Genomic DNA, 15747 nt, shown 5'->3' with positions numbered 1-15747 from the left:
TCTTTCCTTCAGCCATACGTTAACGCTCTAGTCAACATGACTGCCCCTACACATACTGTTACCCTTGAATAAGAAGAGCTTGCTTTATTTATTTATTTTTAGAATTTATTTATTTATTGAACAGAGATCACAAGCAGGCAGAGAGGCAGGGAGAGAGAGGGGGGAAGCAGGCTCCCTGCTGAGCAGAGATGCCCTCCCCCCCATGCGGGACTCCATCCCAGGACACCGAGATCATGACCTGAGCCGAAGGCAGAGGCTTAACCCACTGAGCCACCGAGGCGCCCAAAGAGCTTACTTTAAAATAAAATATACTTAGGTGAGGAATGAAGGTCAGTTTGATCATATCATCTCCTAAGCCAGTGAGAAATTGTCACTATTCTCTTTGTGGCGGCAGTGGCTCGAGGTGCATTTTCAAAGGCTAATATACAGATAGGCTCTTGAACATACATAGAAAAGAAAGAAGAATGTGTTGGGGCCTTTATCAAGAACAAAATTCCTGATTTTCTGAAACTATAGAGACAACAACCTCTTAAGGACACTGAAAAACATTTGTATTCTTTTTCTCTGTCTACGAGATGTACCTCCTGGTCTTGATTGATTCAGAATGCAAAGATGAACTCTATGGAAATTTGTCTCTACAACAGATCCGGCATATGTGTGAAAATGCTATTAAGCAATAAAGAAATTAACACAGGTTTGTAAACCAAGTAAATGTGATGCTTATAAATCTTTAAACCACTTCTAAGCTCCATGACTTAATGTATCACCTCTTTGAACCTCCTTTGTAAGCAAAATGCAGATATGACCCACATCTTCATTTTACTGTGAGGATTAAGTGAGGTAATATTTGAAAGCATTTTATGGTGAATTATCAAATGATGAGCCTTCATGGATAAATATCATTTGCTTTATTGTCTTTTAGAAAGGTTTATTTCTCTTGGAAACCTTGAGTGTATTTTGATAGGAAAGTTCACAAATAGTAAGTGCTGTTTTTTTGTTTGCTAGTTCTTTTCTGTTTTGTTTTCCTGGAAAAATGTTGTAAGCACAATAGGATCTGAATAAGGATTATTATTGAGTGAACAAGAGTCTCCATATAAATAGCATGAACTACTGTTTGTTTCTAAAAAAATCTATCAGAAAAATGAAATTATCTGTAATTCTTTATTGGGTGCATACAAGTCATTTTTATTTGGAAACTATATGAGAATAAAGCTCTTTTGCTTTCACCATTATGTCATAGGTGTATGACTTTGCCTTAGAAGTGAATTAATAAACTAATCAATCATTCAACAAATATAAAGAACCTGTTGATATCTATTATGAAATTAATTAACGCATTCCATAGTAGCTTTTACTTCTTTTATATCCATTTTGGTAGAAATAATCAAGCCAATAAGTCATCATATTTCACTTAAAGCAGTATGGTTCCAGATAGAGGCAGTTTTTTATGGGTTACTAATATCCTTCATACATATTCCTAATATTGTATTTGAAATTTGTTAGTTTAGGAAACAAACTCCTTTTTTTTTTTTTAAGAGTAAGTTCTTAGCTTACTTTCCTCTGTCATTGAGAGATACCTAAACACGGAAAAAAGGACAGATTAATTTATACTTCCCACGGTTTTTCACTGAACTCATTATTCTGGATATAATTTTAAGATGTAATACAGTGATATTCGATCATATACCTAGTTGATTTCTGGGACCAATCTATAGGCATATGTGGACCAAACAGTTATTATCACAGAGGAAATGTTGAGGCAGATACAAGGCTACTCTAATATGATGAGTATGACACACCATTAGATCCTTACCAGCACTCTATGTTCATCGCGTTCTGCATGAAATAATCAACTAAGTGACAACCTATATTAAATGCAATTTGGGAAATTATATGATCGATGATCAATAAGATGCTCTCTGTGAGGAACTGGTAATCTTGTGGCTATCTAGAGTAAATGCAATTAAGTTTGTGCCAGCTCAGATTTGTCCGGTAGTCCTTAAGGGCCCTCTACCTGGACCAGTTTCCTATGCAAACATTACCTAATTTCATACTGGCACATGCATGGACCCATTTAGCATCAGAGACCTTCTTGCAATGTTGCCATTGTAACTTGTAATTCTGGGTTATCATTTTTATTCCTACAATTACTCTCTTTTCTGTCATACAACATATCCATCATCTCTTATTTCTGGTAAATATGTATTAACCCAATAAGTAAAGAGAAAATGTATTACCCTGAAATATGATGAAAATTCATTATTCAAATTAGAATTTATGGATCAACAAATATGCAGTCAAGTTATGGTCAGAGCAAACAGTCAATCCTAATAATGATTCCCTTTATTCAAGTATTTTCCTTAACAGAAGAAACTTTAAATGAATCACCCGGTTCATCATTTGGCATTCAATTTCCCTTTGATTATGTAGCTAGAAACTCAAGATAATTATTAGTCATGTTAAAGTGCACTGGAACGTTATTTTTCATTTCAATAATAAAATTTCAGTCCTCAGAGGCACCTATTATTTTCATTATACTCTGTTCATTTCACTATAAGAAATTAATTTAGAACTTATGTAATGGAAATCTATTTTTACAGTGAATTACCTAGAGAAACATCAGTTGGCTTAAAGTACAGGAGGCCTCTTTCAGTCGCCACACTTCAGATGCTTGTAGATACAGAATGTGAGTGGCAAAGAGAATTTATTTGAGATTTTGCCTCCCAAACAGCAGCTTTTATAAGTTTTACTGACTATGATCAATAGATGGGCTAAAGTTTAATCAATATACACCCTGTGGGATATTACAGCAACTTAACCTCATCTTTAATTTAACAAAAAGTCACACACCTGCAGTATAGCTTAGATTTATTAAATGATTTAAGGTTCCCTTAGCTGACTTTGGGAATGCAATTTACTCCACAATCCATGTCTCCAGAAAATAATCTTTCTGAAAACAACAAAAACAACAACAACAAACAGAAAAACATAAGGACCGCTTGCCACCAGATAGGGTGTATTGTGCTCAATAAAATGGGCAGCACATAGATCACACAGATATTTTAGAAGCTTTTTAACTTCCGGAACCAAAATCCTGATCCAGTGAAACAAAAATTATCCATGCCTCCAAGTAACTAAGATATCACAAATGCTACTGCTCCTGAGTTCTAGAATGCTATGGAACCATGTTAAGCAAGTACCATTTCTTTCCAAAAACTACATGCAAGCTATTTGGGTGTTTAGTTTCCAGTCAGTAGACTGGCAAAGCGTCACTAAGCCAGAGTTTATGTATTCATTTCAGGACTCAATGAGTTATGCATGTTAACTCAGAAAATGAGCTCTTCTTCTGGGATCAGGACTGTGATTTGGAGTGGGTACCACCACACGCGAGGCTGTCAGAGAAATATGACCGCAAAGTGGAAAAAAAAAAAAAATCTGCCAGAGTTTTTGTACCTTTATTGAAGCCTTAATAATAAGGTCATAATAAGTGACCTTAATAATTGAGTGACCTTAATAATAAGGTCACTTAATAAAGTGACCACATTCTCACCCAGTCTCTACGATTAGTTAGCTGTGTGAGTTACTCAGCCTTCTCGGTCTAAGATATCAGCATCTTTATAAGAACAGGGCTGTCTCAGAGGCACCTGGGTGGTGTGGTCAGTTAAGTGTCTGCCTTTGGCTCAGGTCATGATTAGTTAGCTGTGTGAGTTACTCAGCCTTCTCGGTCTAAGATATCAGCATCTTTATAAGAACAGGGCTGTCTCAGAGGCACCTGGGTGGTGTGGTCAGTTAAGTGTCTGCCTTTGGCTCAGGGCATGATCCCAGAATCCTGGGATCAAGTCTAGCATCAGGCTCCCTGCTGAGCCTTCTCTCTCTCCCTCTACCCCTCCCCCCCCCGCTCATGCTCTCTCTCTCTAATGAATAAATAAAAAAAATCTTAAAAAACAAAAAAGAACAGAGTTGTCTCCATCATCTTTCAGTCCCTTCACATTCTTGAATATCATATTCACATGACATTTTACAGTTATTAGTCAATGTAAATGTGCTAACCGTATATAATATGATACAAAACACTAGTTATAGACAAAGACTTCTGGCTTTAAATGGGAACCTGCTTTCTCTATCTCTGCCCTATTTGCATCAAATGTCTCAATGTCTCTAATAAATTATGTCCTTTTTTTTTTTTTTTTTTTTTAGGCTTTTATTTGTCAGAGAGCGAGAGAGAGCACAAGCAGTAGGAGCAGCAGGCAGAGGGAGAATCAGGCTCCCTGTCGAACAAGGAGCCCAATGCTGGACTTCATCCCAGGACCCTGAGATGGTGACCTGAGCCGAAGGCAGACGCTTAACTGACTCAGCCACCCAGGAGTCCCAAGTCGTCTCCTTTGTACCAGAAGACTATGATAGTTTTGATGAAGGCGGATTAAGACTTGGTATTACGGATCCAATTAAGATCTTCTTGACTAACAATGAAAAAACTTTTACAAATAAATTTTGTCTATAGAATAAAAACTCATTATGTATCAGATGATATCTTTTACATGAATATATTTGAGATATATCTCCTGGTAAGTTTTCATCTTCCTTTCAAGAATAGGAATCTTGCATGCAAACCTTTTAAATATTTGTTTTTACACTACTTTGCAACTTTGCAACATGACCTTGTCATTATTTTGAAATATTTTTAATTGTTTGCTATTATGGCATTCAAAATTAATGCAATATGCCTAACTCCCGTCTCATCATGAACTACATGAAAATTCAGAAATGCACAGGAAAAACAAGTATATCATGACAGATGTAGTGAATACACTATAAGTGTTTACTCAGTGGAACTATAGCTAAACTCAAACAGATTGAACCAAACACTTCTAATTATCTGGAACTAGTCATCTTCTTCTTCTTCTTCTTCTTCTTCTTCTTCTTCTTCTTCTTCTTCTTCTTCTTCTTCTTTTTAAAGATATTTTAGAAAGGTTTTTTTTTTTAATTTTGGCATATATTTCTAAATCTGATCACAATTTTATATATTATGTTAGCTTGTAAATAGGCTATTGTTCCTAAATAGTGTCATGATGAACATTTGACACAAGTATGCAACATATTTAATATTTCCTCTGATTGTTTTGAGTTTATTATACAAAGAAAACATTAAAAATCTTGACAATAAGTAAATGTATAGATAAAATCATATTATGAACCACAGCAGAAAAGAAGTAAAGATGGGGGAAATACTTAGTAATATAATTTATAGTAAAGCCTTTCATCCTATGAAAAATACTGAGGACTTCAATGGTTTTCTTTTTGTTGTAATAAATTAAGTAGTATATGTCTTAGACTTTACAGTATGAAGAGACTCTAAAATTAAGAACAGTTTTGCTCTTGAGATGCTAGAGTTAAAATGAGACTTGACCTTCAGATCCCTCGTCCCAGTGTATGAAAGACATCGACACGAATACAAGATCCCGGGGACTGGCATTTAATTAATGGCTTCCTAAACATGCAAAATGGTCACCTGCTTCCTACTTTATGATATGTGACTTTTGTAAATGCAGCTTTTATTGTTGTTGTCGTTGTTTGTTAAGATATACGAGAGGCAGCAGAATGTTGCTAAAAACAGGGTTTTGGGGGAAAAGTAAAAACAGATCTCAAATCTGAATCACTTTATCACTAAGGAAACTGGGCCAAATTACTTAACTTTCTGAGCCGTCAATTCTTCATCTGTAGAATGGGGTGAGTAATATAGACACTTTAGAGTTCTCACAGGACTTTTTGGCATGCTGTATAAAGCCCTTGGCCCACAGACCAAGCTATGAACAACCACTATTTTTAAGTCACTTTCTAGAAAGCCCTCTAGCTTCTCATGCCCAGCATAGGATTGCTCATCCCTCAGTGATACAGGAAATTCCTGAATTCCATTTGTAATACACCAGCAAGTGAGTGCAGTCTGTTGAAATCAAGGTTTTCTTCAATGCTAGTAAATAGCTTGGTTCTGACTTTATTTTCAAAATAAAAGGTGATGATTACATTGCTGCAATTTGCACATTCTTGTTTGGAGTTAAAAGAGACAGAAGCTAAACCTGGTATGCTCTTAGAAATCTGAGGAATCTTACTAATAGTTTAGAAAATTGAAACACAAAGACTGAAGTCAGAAAGCTTTGCACAAATGCCAGTTAAGACTCAAATTCCCTTTCATTATCAATTCTGCAAACTTGCAGTTAATTGTATTTCAGGGCACATTGCAAGGTACATCTTTTCAAAGTACGTTTCCTTAATTAGTACAAACATTTGGTCCCTGAGAAGGTGGAAGTATAGCTAGCTTTTCTGTTTGTTAATGTTTTCTGTTTTTTATTCACTGTTTACACCTAGAGGCCCCTGTGAATGACACATTTTTATTAAAATCAAGAGTAAATATTATGTAAATTATGCTCCCAAACAGCAGCTATAGAGTGTAGTGATTTGAAGGCAGCACTGGAAGGATTCATTTTAGTTTTCTAACCAAAACAAAATAAAAAGGATAATGCATTTGCTAATGGATTTTTAGGTCTCTTTATTAGCCTTAGGAGATAATATACCAATCATCTTTGCATCCCAGAAACTGGGAGAATGTATGTAACATAGCAGGTGTTCAATTAAAAATTTCTAATAACATGGAGCCATCAATATCATGGGACAATCAATTATATATAAATAGTTTATTTTATTAAATGAACGGTAGATGTTGAAACATCCACATGGCTGTGCAAGAATGTGAAACATACACAGTGGTATGTAATCCTCACAAATGTATTTTCAGGATTTCTGTCCATGAAAATAATTAGTCCTCCGGTTTTACCAATGGACAACCCAGTTCTGTTTGCTCTGTGTCAGGGTTTCCCATTTTCAGCATTATCGATATTTTGGACCAGCGACTTCTTTGTTGTCTAAACATTTAAATTGTATGATGTTCTAGCACCATCCCTGGCCTTGACCCACAGATGATAATATTCCTCCCTCAGTTGTGACAACCAAACTTCTCTTGAGATACTGCCAAATATCCTCTGGTGTGTGTGTGGTGGTGTCCTTGGGTAAAAATCACTGTTCTTTGTGGAATAAGAGTTTTTTGTGTATGTTGGGATAGATAGAATAACACGGAAAGAAGTTTGTGTCTGATTTCAATTTTTCTCCCTTCGGTCTACCATTTTAGAATGGTAATTTTAGATATAATTTTTAGAACTAGTCTTCTTCTTCTCCTTTTTTGTTTTTTAAAATATTTTAGAAAGATTTTTTTTTTTAATTTTGGCAAATATTTCTAAATCTGATCATAGCATTTTTAGAATGTGTTATGTTGTAAAAATATATTGCAGGATATATCTTTAATATCAAATTTAAGTTTTCAAAAGAAACTCATCATTATCTATCAAATATTTCACATCAAACTAAGAGTATGAATTATTCTTCTCAAAGTGTATTGTCTCCTTTTGATTAAGGATGGCCACATTTATGTCTCTTTTACAATGCTATAGTTTTTCACATTGTTAGAAGAATTTTACTTATTATTATGTGCCAAAAATATTGCTGAAATATGGCATTCCATGGAATAATGAAGCATAGAGGGCTTCTCCTTCATTTGATAACTAAACATATTGACTTATATTTCTATCCTTTAATCAGAGATCAATTTCTGTAGCTGGGTTTTTGCATATTATACTGTATAGTTTGCCTATCCTGAAACTTCAAAAAATGCTTAAATCTTGCTGTAAGTGTGACAGAGGGGTCACAAATTGACAAGGTGTTGTTTTTATATTCACAGATGGAATAGGATTGTTGAATATACACATTAGTGCACAGAAAATAGTTTCTGTCAATGCACAAGTACAGCAGGCATTTCTTTTTAAACTGAAATAATAATGCTTATATAAAAGAAAATTGAAACCTGTTATAAACTTAACATAGATACCAAGGAGAATATTTGCCATAATTGCTTTTTTTTTTAAAGGATAATAAATGAAGAATCTGAGAATAAGGACTTGATAGGAAAAAGCAGGCAAATTTGTTAAAGATTTCAAACTTTCTAGGGCCTTGGGATTATCAAAGGGTATAAACACAAGGTAAATAAAGAGCCTTGTCTATGCATCAAACATTTGATTTGTATCATCATTGAGGGAAAAAAAGAAAAAGAAAACACCTTTCTGATCATGCAAAAAAAGTTTTCATTATCACTACTGCATGACATACCATGATAAAAAATATTGAGCATTTACTGACTGTGCTTGGCATATTATATCAATTTAAATTAATTCTATCAACGTATTTACACAACATCATTATTCCTTGATCATATATTTGAGATTCAGCAAGCTTGATTAACTAAAAGATGGTACAGTTAGTAGGTTAAGAAACCAGAATTCCCACCCTGATCTTCCCATCTTTAGGAATTTAGTACTGCTCTAAGTAGCACTCTCTGCTTCCTTGGACAAGTTAGAATTTATAGAGGGACTACTAGGTGCAGGCAACTCTACTTAGCATTTCATGAACATTGCTTGAGCATTCTCACAATAACTCTCAGAGATAGATATTATTATTATTATTATTATTATCATTACAGATAAAGGTAGATGATTTCCTAAATGCACATAACTACTATAACAGAACCAGGAGGCAGAGATGAGTATAATTCCGAAATCATTAGTTTGTACTATAGCTATAGTCCTATCACTGAGGACTCAAAATTCTCTAGTTTATAGTTAAATATTTCTACATAAGTTTTCCATTCAATTACACTCACATTTATTAAGTCAAATAAAAAATATAATCTATGTGGTCAACAATATACAATTGATCCGGGGCGCCTGGGTGGCTCAGTGGGTTAAGCCGCTGCCTTCGGCTCAGGTCATGATCTCAGGGTCCTGGGATTGAGTCCCGCATCGGGCTCTCTGCTCAGCAGGGAGCCTGCTTCCTCCTCTCTCTCTCTCTGCCTGCCTCTCTGCCTACTTGTGATCTCTCTCTGTCAAATAAATAAATAAAATCTTTAAAAAAATATATACAATTGATCCATGAAACACACAGGATTTAGAGGTGTTGATCTCCTCAACCCACATAATGCAGAAAACCCACGTATAAATTTTGACTCACCAAAAACTTAAATACTAAGCCTATTGGAAGCCTTACCAATAACATAAATGGTTGATTACCTTATATTTCAAATTTTATATATATTAGGTACTGTGTTCTTACACTAAAGTAAGTTAGGGAAAATAAATTATTATTAAGAAAGTCATAAGGAGGGGCGCCTGGGTGGGTCAGTGGGTTGGAGCCTCTGCCTTGGGTTCGGGTCATGGTCCCAGGGTCCTGGGATCCACCCCCATCATGTCGGGCTCTCTGCTCAGCGGGGAGCCTGCTTCCTCCTCTCTTTCTCTGCCTACTTGTTATCTCTGTCTGTCAAATAAATAAATAAAAATTTTAAAAAAGTCATAAGGAAGAGAAAAAATATTTGCAGTACTATTATTAAAAAATCCATATATTATAAGGAAAAATCCACGCATTACAAGCAGATCTGTGCAGTTCAAGGTCATGCTATTGACCGTCAATGGCATTGAAGGAGATAGCTACATGCATTCTAAATTTGACAGAAACCCATCGCTACAATACTCAGCCAACAACTCAATTAATATTCTAATTTAATCACCTTAATAAAAATAACGTGGAAATAAAATATTTCACGTTTTATTTTATTCATTTTGAATTATTGTGAGAGACAATAAGAAACTTTATACGTCTACAAGATTAAGACATACCATACCTTACTAAGCTATTAGCACTGTCAGGATCTTGTGCCAAAACTGTGCCAACGACAGTCCCGATTTTGGCATTTTCATAGACTTCCATGACATAGGAAGGCATGGAAAAGAGGGGTGGTTCATCCACATCTCCAACAATGATCTTCAACATGGTAGCATCTTTAAAAGGACCCAAGTGAGAAAAGCGGAAATCAAGATGTGTGTTTGCTCCTTCTATGGTGAGAGTGTATGATTTCTTTTTCTCATAGTTCAGTGGCTGTTGGGAAAAAATATATAAAATTTCCAATATTATGACTGCCATTACATTTCAAACATCTTTTTGCATTTTTTAAAACAAACAAATGCAGATAGATTTAAGTTAATCTACTTTCATTTGTCAACAGACTATGAAGTTTGTCTTCACAATAACATCTAAGTCAAAAACCATAAAAACTCAAGTCTGAATCAACTGTAATTTTTCAAAAATATAAACATGATGATAACTAGGAACAAAAAATATTTCTTAGAGACCAATAAATACTGCCTTTTGGAGACTCAGTTTCTAGTAACTTCTGTCTTCTCTTCAGTTTGCATTAGCAATCTTAAAAATACTTGGTACAAAATTTTTTAACTTTAAAAATAGATTTTTGTTTTGCATTTAAACAATTTATGTTCTATCACTGATATTTTTTTAAAATCTATCATTATCTTACTTTCACCTTGCTGGTTTTAAACTTTGTACTGTATTTTACAATCTGATAAGCTTTTAAGTTTTCAATTCAACAACATTTCCTTAAACACTTCGTAAAATATACAAACTTCCGAATCTCACGTTTATTGTTTTACTTTTGTTTTCCTGGTAATACCATTTTATGTATTTGTTTTGTTTTCATATTCTTTAATATGATGTTTTTAGCTACTTTATTTTAAAAATTATCTTTTTTTTATTTATACCATTTGCTTTTTACCTTTGAGTCCATATTAAATGTTTCCCATAATCCTTTTAATTTTTGTCTTAATCTTTAAAGTAATCCAACCATTTTTTGTGTGTGTGTGTGTGTTAACAATATAGGTCAGAAGTCATGCATTTGACTTAAAATAATGAATAAAGTCATCCAAGTGTTTTGCCTGAAGGAACATATGGTCTAATATAGGATATAACACAGTAGATAGACATTTATATCACTGTACTTAATGCCATAAGAATACTAGATATTATGAAAATACTAAGGATACAGAATCAGAAATAGGAGTCCCTGTAAACAGCGAGTATTGTTTCTAAGAGAGAGTACTTTTTCATGTAGCTAAATGTATATGTTACACTTGATGCATATAATAGACTCTATGACCTAAAATGAGCTCAGATTTAGGGTTAAAAATGTCAAAAATTTTCATAGTGATGTTGGTGCAAAGGATCCATACATCAGCCTTTTCAGAGCCTGGTGAAATATCCACTGATGCTGGTCTTTCCTGATTAATATCTATGAGAAAAACAGAATATTTTTTCATCCCTGTATCTGCCACTAATTTTACACTAGAATGCTCCAGTCTTGCAGCTTTCTTTCTTGAAAGATCAGAGAATGATTACTTCCTAAGGAGGAACTCAGATAGTTTCCTTTGCACTAAGAGCCAAGGAGAAGCTCATTAGAACGAGTGTCCTTGGGCGCCTGGGTGGCTCAGTTGGTTAAGCAACTGCCTTCCGCCCAGGTCATGATCCTGGAGTCCTGGGATCAAGTCCCACATCGGGCTCCCTGCTCAGTGGGGAGTCTGTTTCTCCTTCTGACCTTCTGCCCTCTCATACTCGCTCTCTCTCTCTCAAGTAAATAAATAAAATCTTTTAAAAAATTAAAAAAGAAAGAAAAAGTGTCCATAAAAACAGAACGATCACTCCTACTGATGATTACTTCCCTTATTTCTTCTAAACTACCTTGGAAAATTGGTCTTCCTAGAGACTGAAGATGGCATAAAAGAAAAAACAATTATTTAATATCCAAATGAAATATTAAGAACCTAGAACCTATCATATATCTCAGGGATGTGGATGAGTCTGGGCCATTGCAATTTTTTTTAAGTTTTTAGAAAACAAAATAAAAATGTCAAAAAAAAGTTAAAGACTCAAATTCATAAAAGTAGACCATACACACACAGACACACAAACACACACACATATATGTAATATATACACATACAAATTTATATATGACAAAATACTGTATATTTTACATTTATTTTAAAGAAGGGTTGATTAGTTCTGAAGTTTATGACTCCATCAGTTGGGAATCATTTCTTTCTGTGGGAATTTAAAATATAAAATAAAAAAGGATAAAATTATCCTTTTTCCTCCCTTGACTTCTCTCCTTGATATTAGTAAATAAGAATCTGTGTCTTAGGGCACCTGGGGGCTCAGTGGGTGAAGCATCTGCCTTCAGCTCAGGTCGTGATCTGAGAGTCCTGGGATCGAGTCCCACATTAGGCTCTCTGCTCGGCAGGGAGCCTGTTTCCTCCTCTCTCTCTTTCTGCTTGCCTCTCTGCCTACTTGTGATCTCTCTCTGTCAAATAAATAAAAAATCTTAAAAAAAAAAAAAAAAAAAGAAAAAGCATTTATGTCTTTGACTAATTCAGCAAATCTCATCCAAATTTAAATAGCCTATTCTAGAAACAGTACTCACTTGCTGCCTATCAGGAATTGGGTGGATGGAAATGATCCTTGATAAGGCAGAGGAGCATGGGCTGTCAGAAGCCAGGTATTTTATTTATGGAAAGCAACACTGTTGGCAGTTGCACCATATGTTTAGATCAATGTAATTTTTTAAAGTCAACCAGCTGCATCTGGAAAACTTTATAATGATTAAGGTTTTTCTCTTTGAACTTGCGTGTAGGAGACCTTAAAAATAAAACAAAACAAATACCCAAAAAGCAAAACAGGATTTGTTTACTAGTAATGCTTAACATCTCTTTTTCACTGTAACACAGGATTTCAAAAGTCATCTCCATTTATTCATTGGTGTAGGCTTTTACATCTTTGTGACTCTCAGTGAAATTTGTAGAGACAATTTTGGCCACCTCTACACCATCAAATATTATTATCAAGCTGTGCTCTCAACATGACAGGCGTCTCTTGGTTTGTTTAAGCAGGTCCCTTCGCAACATAGATGTCATTTATCTTAACACTAGCCTACCTACTGCTAAGGTACAGGCTGTTTATGCAGACACATGGTTTCATGCTTATGATTATCTAATATACATTTAACTACACCAAGGCAGGGATAATCATTTTGTAGGACTTGTTTACCACAAGACGAATGGCAGATGGATGGATTGGAATCCAGCTAGAGCCACCAAGGAATGAGAAGATTCTTTAAGTGGAGACAGGGACTTTAGAAGCGAATGAATTAATGGAAATGGAAATATTTAATAGCTTCATTTATGTAGAAAATCTGGCGGTGCTAAATTGCAAGTGCAGAAAAACTGGGAAGAAATTCCACCATTTATTCTTAGACTGTAGGATTATGTATAGCATATAAAGTATGGTAACTTTGTTTTGCACTAAAACTATAATAGTATATAGGTATTGGATTAGGATTATTATTTTTGGTACTTCTGTAATTTTGGCAAAACTGTTCAAATCCTCCTCATCCACACAGTTTCAATAGATCTTCCAGTAATTCTCTACTAATCATTTAGTCCTGGGAAATTATTTAGAACTCTGCTTATGGGTTACACGTTCCATAGCTACCAGATTTTTATTTTAACCTAAAAATAGTATATCAAAAACTTTATACCAGGAATGGTGAAATCTATTCATCTAAAGCCTGATTCTGGTAAGAAGACAGTGACGGGAAAATGATTAAAAGAAAAAAAAAATTGAGGGGCACCTGGGTAGTTCAGTCAGTTAAGCATCTGCCTTCAGCTCATGTCATCATCTCTGGGTCCAGGGATCCAGTCCTGTGGCGTGCTCCCTGCTAGTCAGGCTCTCTGCTTGGTGAAGAATCTGCTTCTCCCTCTCCGTTAGCCCCTCCCCCATTTATTCTCTCTCTGTCTCAACTAAATAAATAAAATCTTAAAAAAGAAAGAAAATTCTCCCAGGCTATTACTGAGTTAACTACAGAAAGCAAAAACATGAAATGTCTGGTTGATAGCTTTGTTTTTTAATTTTTATTTTTTAAGCAATCCCTGGCTTTGCTTAAAGGTACCCCTGGTTGAAAGTTTTTAAAACACAAAACATGTTTTTCCTGCCTTAAAAATAATGAATCAAAACCAGATAAAGAATAACTCCATACACATGAGGTATTGTTTATGGACATGACAAGGGGTATATTATAACCAGAGACTGTTCATGAGAATAAGAAATAATTTTTTTCCAGTTCTACATTAAAATGTCAACTGTTCATGCTTTTAGGTCTTTCTGGCTGTTCGCTGACAACATTCAGAAAGAAATTATTAAAACACTCAAGCTGAAGAAAAAAATGAGCAAAGAGTTCTTCCCTTTAGATTTATCTGAAGATTTTTTGAAAGAGAAGTTGATAATTTGCTAACCCATTATCTACTCCATAAATTCTGCCTCACCAAAATACTTGGTGTGGGGAACAGAAGTTCATAATTTAAATATAGTTTATTTCATTTGACAAAACTGCAGAACTATTTCAATTTTCTATTTTGGAAAACTGTATGTCTAAATTATTGGTTTAGTGTTTAATAGGTAAGCATAAGACAAAGGTATTCTACTGGAGATTACTAATATAATACTAATGTTCAGGAATAAATATTCCAGGAATATCACCAAATTCTTTTTCATTTATACAGAATTTGCTTTAGGTTTAATTCTCTGCACAAGTTTAGTTGTGATTCAAGCTCTGTGACTTACAAACTACCACATCAGCTCATACTTAACAAATGCTTTGCTTAGTGTTGCCAAATTTAGTGAATTAAAATTATTTTCTGATAGAGTATGTGTCAATTATCATATGGGACATACTTAGTTAAGAAATTACAATTTCTTTGAAATTAGAACTTAACTGGGTGTCCTGTGTTTTCTCTAACAATGTTAACCATGATAAATCACGACTATCATAGTTAATAACTAAATATATCAGAAATATAGAATTGCCACAAATACAGCATGGATATGTATTGACAACCTTCAACTATAAAAAAGTAAATAAATGAGTATTAACCATATGAAATTGCTGTTGTCAACAACATATGACATACACAAAAAATAATTTTATACAACTCAGTGTAAGATATTTGTTTTTCTAACATTCAACTATCCAAACATTCCTGGAATAATTACACCTGTGATATGCTCTCTTTTATTGGAATGGTGCTTAGAATGATTCCACAGATACTCAGAAATGAGGCTGCTTAATAATTCTATTGGTCTGTTAGGTTTTTGAGTTAATGCATTCATTTCTGAGGACTGCCACAGCAGATTACTAAAAAACTAGGTGGATTGACACAACATAAATTTATTCTCTCTTGATACTGGGGACAGAGTCTGAAATTTGTCTGGGCTGACCTTTCGCTGGGCTTTAGGGAATATAACCTGCTCCTTAGCTGTCCCAATTTCTGTGACTGCCTTAGCATTCCTGGGGAAGAAGACACCTGAGCATGGTTGGGAACTCAATTCACATTCTAGTTCAACCACTTGTTGGATGAGACCCCAGGTCTGGTGTTCAGAAATTTCCACTCTGCAGCCATGGGCCATAAAGATTTCTTCAGGAAAGACATAGATTTCAGGTAGCTCATGCTACAATCATATTGCTTAGATGATGCCTCCCCCAATATAATATTGCCTCATTTTTAATGTTCCAAATTGTTTGCCTGTGATCCCCACATTTAAAGGACAATGCAGTTAAATATAAAGCCCTTGATTCACATTGATTTTGCTTGTATCTGCTACATATTGTTCCCCGCATGCCTAAAAGGAATTTCCCATGCAAAGTTTTCTCTGACCCTTCTTCATCTTTGAAAAATTGGCCCTCTTTTCTGTGAG

At 34.7% G+C, this 15747-nt stretch overlaps 1 protein-coding gene across 7 annotated transcripts in view; it reads right to left on the bottom strand.

Annotated features, from left to right (window-relative positions):
- CDH18 (cadherin 18) overlaps nt 1–15747 on the bottom strand; it is a 974546-nt gene that overhangs the window by 66808 nt on the left and 891991 nt on the right. For all 7 annotated transcript variants that reach the window (XM_082724411.1, XM_082724412.1, XM_082724407.1 and 4 more), the window contains one exon: nt 9776–10029. In XM_082724411.1, the coding sequence (XP_082580537.1) occupies nt 9776–10029 (254 nt within the window). The remainder of the gene's footprint in view (nt 1–9775; nt 10030–15747) is intronic.

Source organism: Mustela nivalis (genome assembly GCF_964662115.1).
Source record: "Mustela nivalis genome assembly, chromosome: 3".
NCBI classification, from domain to species: Eukaryota; Metazoa; Chordata; class Mammalia; order Carnivora; family Mustelidae; genus Mustela; species Mustela nivalis.
Note: the sequence above shows the minus strand (reverse complement) of the source record. Positions and strands in the feature narration are given on the sequence as shown.